The sequence below is a fragment of the Palaemon carinicauda genome, chromosome 15, assembly GCF_036898095.1.
Source record: "Palaemon carinicauda isolate YSFRI2023 chromosome 15, ASM3689809v2, whole genome shotgun sequence".
NCBI lineage: Eukaryota > Metazoa > Arthropoda > Malacostraca > Decapoda > Palaemonidae > Palaemon > Palaemon carinicauda.
The window spans coordinates 78,748,674-78,757,858 of NC_090739.1; the positions used below are offsets into that span (position 1 = coordinate 78,748,674).

The 9,185-nt window shown below is 37.6% G+C and overlaps 3 protein-coding genes across 3 annotated transcripts; all 3 read left to right on the top strand.

Annotated features, from left to right (window-relative positions):
• Positions 1–1,417: 1,417 nt before the first annotated feature.
• LOC137654024 (uncharacterized) lies at positions 1,418–2,602 on the top strand. The gene has a single exon (XM_068387659.1). It carries the CDS (start codon positions 1,418–1,420, stop codon positions 2,600–2,602), a length of 1,185 nt encoding a protein of 394 aa, XP_068243760.1.
• A 182-nt stretch (positions 2,603–2,784) lies between these two features.
• LOC137654025 (uncharacterized) lies at positions 2,785–4,364 on the top strand. The gene is made up of 3 exons (XM_068387660.1): positions 2,785–3,066; positions 3,296–3,519; positions 3,716–4,364. Exons 1-3 carry the CDS (start codon positions 2,785–2,787, stop codon positions 4,362–4,364), a joined length of 1,155 nt encoding a protein of 384 aa, XP_068243761.1.
• Positions 4,365–4,412: 48 nt separating this feature from the next.
• On the top strand, positions 4,413–5,768 carry LOC137654026 (uncharacterized). The gene is made up of 2 exons (XM_068387661.1): positions 4,413–4,773; positions 5,086–5,768. Exons 1-2 carry the CDS (start codon positions 4,413–4,415, stop codon positions 5,766–5,768), a joined length of 1,044 nt encoding a protein of 347 aa, XP_068243762.1.
• The last annotated feature ends 3,417 nt before the right edge of the window (positions 5,769–9,185 follow it).

Here is a 9,185-nt window from a genome sequence, read left to right on the forward strand (position 1 = left end):
ATGGGCCGACCTGCTCTCAGCTCTTAAACATTAGTTTACACGAAAGTTCTCTCCCACGGTAATATAGACGATATTATGAAGAAGGTTTCCCATTATATATATATATATATATATATATATATATATATATATATATATATATATATATATATGTATATATATAAATATATATATATACAGTATATATATATATATATATATATATATATATATATATATATATATATATATAATATGTTGCACATGGTTACATGATGTGCTTGTATTGTATTTATTATTATGTTATTCTTTTATAGATTTTTATTTTTTGCTTAGCCTTTGAATGTATTTAGCTATCGTCTTTAAATTTCTCGGTATTGTTCAATTACTTAACTTGTTTTTGGATTCTGTTGGGTATTGAATGTATGTAATTGCCTCGTTAGAATAGTTGGATTGATGTTAACAGGACACAGCCAATGGGAGGGTACATGCTAGGTGTAGAAAAGGCGGAAATGGTTCTCCTTCTTGACTTCAACAGTCCTTCAAGTTCGTGAAGGTATCTCAAGAAATTTAGTTTCTCCAAATGCCCAAGTTGTAGTACTGTGCTTTGTGGTGTGTGGTTTATCCTCAGAAGTCGCATATGCTTATTCATCGGTCAATACATCATGTACCTGCGTGAATAAAGTTCTTCTATATTCATACCTCAAGTTTATTCTCAAATATCAATCACCCACCGCAACATTGAATAAGCATTGATCACCAACAAACATGGCTGAAGAACTGGCGAAAAGAAGTGTGACACGACGTGTATGTAAAGCTGCAGTAACCCATTATATCAATAAAGTTGAAAGATTAATGGCAGAACGCAAGCCAGATTTAGTAAAGGAAGAGACAGAAAAATTAATGTGTGCATTTGAGAGATTTGAGGAGGCATATGAGGCTCATCATGCCCTCCTCGAGAATTTAGATGAATGTGATGCCGATGATCAAAACTTCTTCGAGTCAGAGAAAATGTACTCTGAAACAATGAGGAAGATTTATGATTGGCTGGATTCCAAGCAGGGGTCAAGATTAGCAGCGCCTGTCAAGACTGAAATTTCCACGTCAGTGAATGCACTTGGGAGTGAAGCCAAGGGCTTGTAACTCTTCCAAAAGTAGAGATAAAGAGCTTTGATGGCAATCCTATCAAATATCATTCGTTCATTGCTACTTTCGAGGAATCAGTTGAAAAGATCACAGCTAATGATAGATTGAGACTTACGTGCCTGTTGCTGTATACCAAGGGTAAAGCATATGAGGCAATATATCCTTGCATCATGAAGAAGGAAGGAGGCTATCAAGAGGCTCGAAATATTTTAAAGAAACTTTGAGACAGGGAAAGACAGCCCGTACTGCAAATGAGTTGCGGAATTTGGTAGACGAGCTCTCTAACACCTTGATGACCTTGGAGCAGTTGGGGAAGACACATGAGATTGATAGCCAGATGTTAATCATTGAAGTGCTTGCTTCCTTTCCTCTCTATATTCGTAATAGATGGAAGAAATATGCTGTTGATGTCAAGAGAAGCCAAGGAGAATATCCAAAGTTCGAGGGCTTTGTGAGCTTCATGGAGAGAAAAGTAGATGAGGCTACGGATCCTGTGTACGGTAACATTGGTGCTAAAATGCATGATAACAATTCAAAGTTCAAGAAGAATAGCACTACCTCTCCATCCTCATTTGTGACTGGGACCTTTGACCGTCCACCATGTGTGTTGTGTTCTCAGGACCACAAATTTGGGCACTGTGACCAGTTTAAGGATATGAAACCTTCAGAAAGAGTAAAACTTGCACGAGACAAAAAACTGTGTGAAAATTATTTGTATTCAAATCACTTAACTGTATATTGCAGGAATCCATCAGTTTGTAGTGTAGTAGGTTGTGGTAAAAAGCATTCCAAATTTCTTCATACTTCTCTCGCAAATAACCTTCAGAGGAATGATGAAAATGGAAGTGTGATCAATGCCAGTAGTACAGATGTCATAGCCAAATCCCAAGTGTTTATGCCTGTAGTTTCTGTTCTTGTAATTAAGTCTCATCAAACTACTGCTTTATTAGATAGTGCTTCTAGCAGCACTTTCTGGTCTCGTGACTTGATCAAATCTTTGGGTATCAGTGGTGCAATTAAGACATATAAGCTTAATACAATGAGTAAGACTAATGAAGATGTATCTTCTATGATTCTTAGCATGTGTGTTTCCTCTGTTGATGGTAGGGAATTAATTAATCTCAATAATGTTTTTGTTGTTGACAGAATTCCAGTCAAGTCGCCGTCGATGAATGTTTCATTGTTTCCCCATCTGAAGGGTCTTCCTGGTCCTCTTGGTGGTGAAATTGTGCATATTCTGATCGGCCAAGATCATACAGAGGCCCTGGCACCATTGGAGGTACGGAAGGGTAAGAGAGGTGAACCCTTTGCGGTACGTACCATATTGGGTTGGACATTGTATGGTCGAGTCCAGGTTGTCAATCCAGTTAGTCGGAGTATAGTTTCCAATTTTGTAAGTACTAAAGCTTGTGTTGGTTCAGACATCAATGTGTTGTGGAATATTGAAAATGATGGTATTTCAGATAATGTTTCCTAGTCTTTGGAAGACAGGGAGGTTATAAGATTGTGGGATCGCGAGTGTATATTGGTCAATGGACGGTATCTAATTCCTATCCCTTGGAACTGGTCTCCAACAATTATGTAAGGGCTCTGTCCAGGTTGAAAGCAACTAAAAGAAGTTTTATGAAGCAGGGTCTATTTGCTCAGTATGATGGTGAGATGCAGAAGTTGATATCGAAGGGATATGCAGAAGCTGTGTCTACAAATGTCAGTATCCCTGGGACTAAAGTGTGGTATTTGCCCCATCAGGCTGTAGTGTCCGACAAAAAACCAGGTAAGATTCGTATACTTTTCGATTTTGCTGTCAAGTTCGATGGTGAAGCATTGAATGATATGTGTCTCCAGAGGCCAAATTTGACTAACAATCTTTTGTATGTTCTTCTGAGATTCCGTGAACATGCATATGCAGTAATTGCGGATATAGAGGCGATGTACTATCAGGTGGTCATACCGAAGGAGGATAGGGATGCTTTACGCTTCATTTGGTGCAGGAGAAATTTTTCATTATAGAATGACTCGCCATGTATTTGGGGCAGTATGGTGTTCATCTAGTTCTGCTTATGCACTTGGGCGTGTATTGGTAGACAATGTGGATGTTCCTCCATTAGTTTCGGATACCATCAAACGATCCTTTTATGTTGATGATTTTTTGAAATCTCATCCCTATAAGAGTTTGGTTTCAGAGGTGGTTAAAGGTACTACTGAAGTGCTTAGAAAGGGTGGATTTCGTCTCACCAAGTTTTTCATTAATGATGTGGAATTACTGAGTTTGGTTGCAGTACAAGAGAGGGCAAGTGAGGTTGAATTCCTTAAAGACTTTGGTAGCAGGGCTCTCGGCATTGCATGGGATGTTGCAGGTGATGAGTTCTTCTTTAGGGTCAATCTGGCCCAAGAGTGAGATACTAAGTAGGAAGATTTTGAGTATGTTGGCTTCCATATATGACCCTCTTGGATTAGTGAATCCGGTTACAGTCAAGGGAAAGCTGCTGTTGTAAAAGGCTACCATTTGCAAGTTGTCATGGGATGATCCTGTCCCTGAAGGCTTAGCCCACAATTGGTCACAATGGTATAGTTCTCTTGATGGTCTCAGGGAGATTAGGATTTCAAAGTTTATCAAACCAATTGAATTCAATGAAGCAACATTAGAACTACATCATTTTTCTGATGCAAGTCAGGTAGCATATGGATGTTCAAGTTATTTAAGGAGCACGCACCAAGCAGGGGAGATTCATGTGGCTCTTGTGGTTAGCAAATCGAAGATGGCTCCAATAGAATCTATGACAATTCCACGTTTGGAGTTGCAAGCAGCAGTGCTGGCTGCAAAAATGGTTGACACACTCCGTACGGAATTAGACCTTGATCTTGATCCATCCTACTTTTGGACTGATTACGAGATTGTGTTAAGTTATATATCAAATGAATCTCGTCGCTTTAATGTGTTTGTAGGCAACAGGGTCAGTCTTATCCAGCAGCTCACCAAACCTGAACAGTGGTCTTTTGTCCAAGGTGTCCAAAATCCAGCGGATCTTCTTACAAGAGGAATATCCCCTGAAAGTCTTAAGGTTAATCGGTGGTTTGAAGGGCCAGAATTTCTCCATGATCATAAAGTGCAATGGCATTCGGTGCAAGAATTTAGTGATATCTCGATTGATGTTGTGGACCTTGAGGTTCGAGGTGGAACTTGTCTCTTGGTTTGCAAGGAGAATGATGTAATGGACAAGCTCTTTTCCTACTATTAGAGTTGGTATTCTTTAAAACGTGCAGTAGCTTGGCTGTTGCGTGTCATAATGATCCTAAAAAGGGGTAAACGTAGCAATGTTGAACAGGGTCTGACTGTAGAACAACTTCGAGTTGCTGAAGTTGCCATTTTGAGATATATTCAGCGTCGACATTATGCCAGTGAGATTAAGGCGTTGTCAGAAGGGCGTGGTGTTGGTAAGTCTAGTACTCTAGGGTCTCTAGATCCAGTTCTTGATAGTGATGTAGTAATCAGAGTTGGAGGCAGGCTGAAACGTGCAAGAGTGTCCGAAGATTTTCAAAGTCCATATCTGGTTCCCATGATCATCCGATTGCCAAGCTCATTGCCAATGATTTCTACAATATTGCACATTGTGGAACTGAATGGGTCACTTGTGAGATTTGTAAAAAGTATTGGGTTACTAGTATGTGTAGTGTTGTCAAAAGAGTTGCTCATGGGTGTATATTCTATAGACGAATGTTTGCAAAACCATGTTCTCAAAAGATGGCAGATTTACTATCAGAACGGCTTGAGTTCGGTAACAGGTCATTTACCTACACTGGAGTGGACAGTTTTGGGCCATTTTTGATAAAACAGGCGAGAGTTGAAGTGAAACGCTATGGGTGTCTTTTTACGTCTATGAATACTCGTGCTGTGCATTTGGAAAAGCTCAATACACTAGAGACCGATAGTTTCTTGAAATGCCTTTAGACGTTTTGCAGCTAGGGGTGGCATACCCAAGAGTGTTTGGTCAGATAATGGGACTAATTTTGCTGGGGGCCAGGCTCAGATTTTAAGTATTTTCAAGGATTTAAATCAAAGGGTTCTTCATGAGTATGGTCTTGATGTCAATTTGGAGTGGCATTTCAATCCTCTAGCTGCTTCGCACATGGGAGGAGTATGGGAGCGCCTGATTCGCACTCTAAGGAAAGTTCTCGTCGGATTTATGGGTACTGAGGGCAGACTGTCTGATGAGGGCTTGGAAACTTTGTTTTCCAAGGTGGAGTTTGTAGTAAAGAGGCGTCCCATCACCAAGGTAAGTGATGATGCGCTTGATATTTCTCCTTTAACACCCAACCATTTGCTTATGTTGTCTGAAAATATTGCTTTACCTCCCGGAGTCTTCAGTGAGTGTGCTATGTATAGGTGTAGGTGGCGGCAGGTTCAGCATTTGGCCAATACTTTTTGGAGGTGTTGGTTAAAGGAATATCTGCCACAGTTGCAAGTCCGAGCAAAATGGCACAAAAGAAAGGCCAATCTTGAGGAAGGCGACTTAGTCTTGGTCTTTGGGGAGAACACTCCTCGAGGGTTTTGGCCTATGGTTGTAGTAGAGGAAGTATTTCAAGGTGACGATGGGCGTGTACGATCAGCCAAAATTCGTACTAGGTGTTCTAGTTTCACATGATCAGTTACGAAGGCAGTTCTTCTTGAGGGATCTGTGTAATTATGTCAGTGGATAATTTTTTCTTTTGTTTTTTACCATGTTTTATGTTCAGTATTCATTTGAATCTCAACGATTCAAGGTGGGGTGTGTTGCACATGGTTAGATCATGTGCTTGTATTGTATTTATTGTTATGTTATTCTTTTATAAATTTTTATTTTTTGCTTAGGCTTTGGAATATATTTAGCTATCGTCTTTAACTTTCCCGGTATTGTTCAATTACTTAACTTGTTTTTGGATACTGTTGGGTATTGAATGTATGTAATTGCCTCGTTAGAATAGTTGGATTGATGTTAACAGGACACAGCCAATGGGAGGGTACATGCTAGGTGTAGAAAAGGCGGAAATGGTTCTCCTTCTTGACTTCAACAGTCCTTCAAGTTCGTGAAGGTATCTCAAGAAATTTAGTTTCTCCAAATGCCCAAGTTGTAGTACTGTGCTTTGTGGTGTGTGGTTTATCCTCAGAAGTCGCATATGCCTATTCATCGATCAATACATCATGTACCTGCGTGAATAAAGTGCTTCCATATTCATACCCCGAGTTTATTCTTAAATATCAACCACCCACTGCAATAATTTATACATATATATGTGTGTGTATATTATATATATATATATATATATATATATATATATATATATATACATATATACATATATATACATATATATATATATATATATATATATATATATATATATATATGTATATATATATATATATATATATATATATATATATATATATATATATATATATATATGGAGTGTTTGAGAGAGGGTTTAGACAGGAAGACCCCATCTCTCCTAATTATTAACAGTATGCCTAGAAGAAGTTTTAAGAATTTACATTGGAGAAATGTAGGAATTAATATTAATGGGGAGTTCCTTAACAACTTATGATTTCCAGATGACATAGTTCTGTTTAGTGAATCATTGGAGGAATTGAAAAAGATGATAGATCTTAATAGAGTGAGCAGAAATTTAGGACTGAAAAAGAATATGAGTTAAACTAAGATAATGTTCAATGAAAATGCAGAGAGAACACAAATAAGGGTTGTGGATGAACCTCTAAAGATTGTTTATGAATATGTGTACTTAGGGCAGACAGTAAGTGTTTCTCCAGGATACAAGACCGAAATTAAAAGAAGGATAAGCATGGGATTGAGAGCTTTTGGTAAACAAAATGAGATTATGAAAAGTGAAATGACACTGTCTCTAAAAATAAAAATACTTGATCAGATGGTCCTACCAGTATCAACTTATGCATCAGAAACTTAGAGCCTTACTAAAGCCTTAGAACATAAGTCAGTTACAACTCAAAGAGCTATGGAAAGGATATTGATTGGAATAAAACTAAGAGATAGAAAAAGAGCAACGTGGCTACGAGAGCAAACGAAAGTAGAGGATAATCTAACAACATGTAAGAAAAGGAAATGGACATGGGCATGGCGTATAATGAGAATGACAGATAATAGGTGGATATTAAGAATAACAGAATGGGTTCGTAGAGATTGCTAAAGAAGCAGGGGAAGAAAGAGAATTCGTAGGATTAACGAACTAAGAAAGTTTGCGGCTGAGGACTGGCATAGAAAGACTATAAATAGACGCAAGTGGAAGGACATGTCTGAGGCTTTTGTTCTGCAGTGGACTAGTAACGCCTGATGATGATGACGATATTAACTTATTTATATCTATTGCAGGTTTATATTCAATTCTGCTCTCCTTGCATAAGATAAACTTATCATTAAATACCAAATCATCCCTAGTTTACTCCACATAATCGAATTATTTGACAAAATGTTTTAATACCTAATTGAAAACAACAAAATGGGATGATCTGTAACCAATAAAAACTGTTCTAAATTGCTAACCCCTTTCAAAGAATAATGTGTGTCTTGTACATGGAAAACTCTGATAAAATTATTTCACCCAAGCGAACCTTGTCTTGTAATGCAGCACTTCTCTATCAGTCAATAATATTTACTCCACATCCTCCTTGAAAGTAGGTTCCCTCAATAGTTTTTAATCTTTTTCATTTGCATACAATAACAAAACTAATTTTCATGAAATATTTGCCCCAGCAATTGCTACACGCTTTTGTCTCATCATGAGTTTACTACGTTATTCTTCCTCACTTGTAATAAGGTCGAAATCTCATCATATATTCTTGTAAAACATATTGTAGTTTGAGTGTATAGGCATGTTTAAAGGTGTGACCAGACATGAAGATTATAAACGAATTTTATATTTCAGCATCAAGCATGATGTTTTTTAAACATGTTTTATTTTGTATACTCCATTACAGATGAGGAAGAATAAGGTAGCCATGTAAACTAAACATGATTAGTCCCATAGCTATCGTTATGCATGTGAGCGACTTACCCTACGTCTTGAAGAGATGGGGTCGAGATTTACCAGGAGTTGCTGCCCTCTGTCACTCAGAGAGGAAGGAAATTTATTAAACGCTATTTGAAAGTTAAAAATGTAATCCCAATTCGCTAACGTTGCCCTAAATTATTATTCAATGGCTTTGGTTCTCCAACACATACATGAAAGCAACACAGCTACCTCCTTATTTTCCTTGGTAGTGTATCATCTTTAAATAATGAAAAAATTCATCAAGCATCACCAAGTAAGACACCATTTTACAGTAGGGGCTGACACCAATAGAACTTTGATCTAACTTGCCAAAATGCTTGGAGATTTACTACTGTATGCCGGAGCATCGGGTTAAACAAGGTTGAGCTATAATCCAAGGTCTCCTTCAACTACAACTCTGCATCAGAACATTGTCTATGTTCTCCTTTTTCAACATTGGTCACAAGATTTCCTGTTTACTCAGGAACTAGCCTTGAATTTAAATTCTTCCTCGTTGACATCTCAGATGTTAGTCCACATTTCACCAATTTTTCCTCTTGATGATATTGTCTTCCTTTCTTATCCAACCCACTTTTCACTTATTTTTTAAATTTTAGAGTGCACAAATCATTTAACATTATTAAAAAATAAAATGGATTGGAATGGATGATAAAATATACGATAACCCCTTGCTTTTGAATACCAGGCTTACAACAACTAAGATTTTTTCTTTTTATTTACAACAACTAAGAATTGGTAGTAAGAAAAAGTTAAGTTTGTCCAGTTTCCTCAACCTTCAAAGAAAATTTCATCTTGTCCATCAAATTGACACAAAGCTAATATAACATTGTATTGGTGCCTGTCTTATAAAAGAAAGAATTTGACCCATCGATTCATGCTCAGGAACTCAGTTTATCTCTTGGAAACGTGCTTTGAAAAACAACCGTTTAAACACACACACTCTCCCTCTCTCTCTCTCTCTCTCTCTCTCTCTCTCTCTCTCTCTCTCTCTCTCTCTC

Excerpts from the sequence above, each read along its gene's own strand:
- LOC137654024 (XM_068387659.1), top strand. The coding sequence starts at position 1,418 with ATGACCTTGGAGCAGTTGGGGAAGACACATGAGATTGATAGCCAGATG.
- LOC137654025 (XM_068387660.1), top strand. The coding sequence starts at position 2,785 with ATGCAGAAGTTGATATCGAAGGGATATGCAGAAGCTGTGTCTACAAAT. Across the intron at positions 3,067-3,295 it reads TAGAGGCGATGTACTATCAG|AGTTTGGTTTCAGAGGTGGT; the intron begins GTGGTCATACCG and ends CATCCCTATAAG. Across the intron at positions 3,520-3,715 it reads AGGGTCAATCTGGCCCAAGA|GGAGATTAGGATTTCAAAGT; the intron begins GTGAGATACTAA and ends TGATGGTCTCAG.
- LOC137654026 (XM_068387661.1), top strand. The coding sequence starts at position 4,413 with ATGATCCTAAAAAGGGGTAAACGTAGCAATGTTGAACAGGGTCTGACT. Across the intron at positions 4,774-5,085 it reads ACTTGTGAGATTTGTAAAAA|CTAGGGGTGGCATACCCAAG; the intron begins GTATTGGGTTAC and ends GACGTTTTGCAG.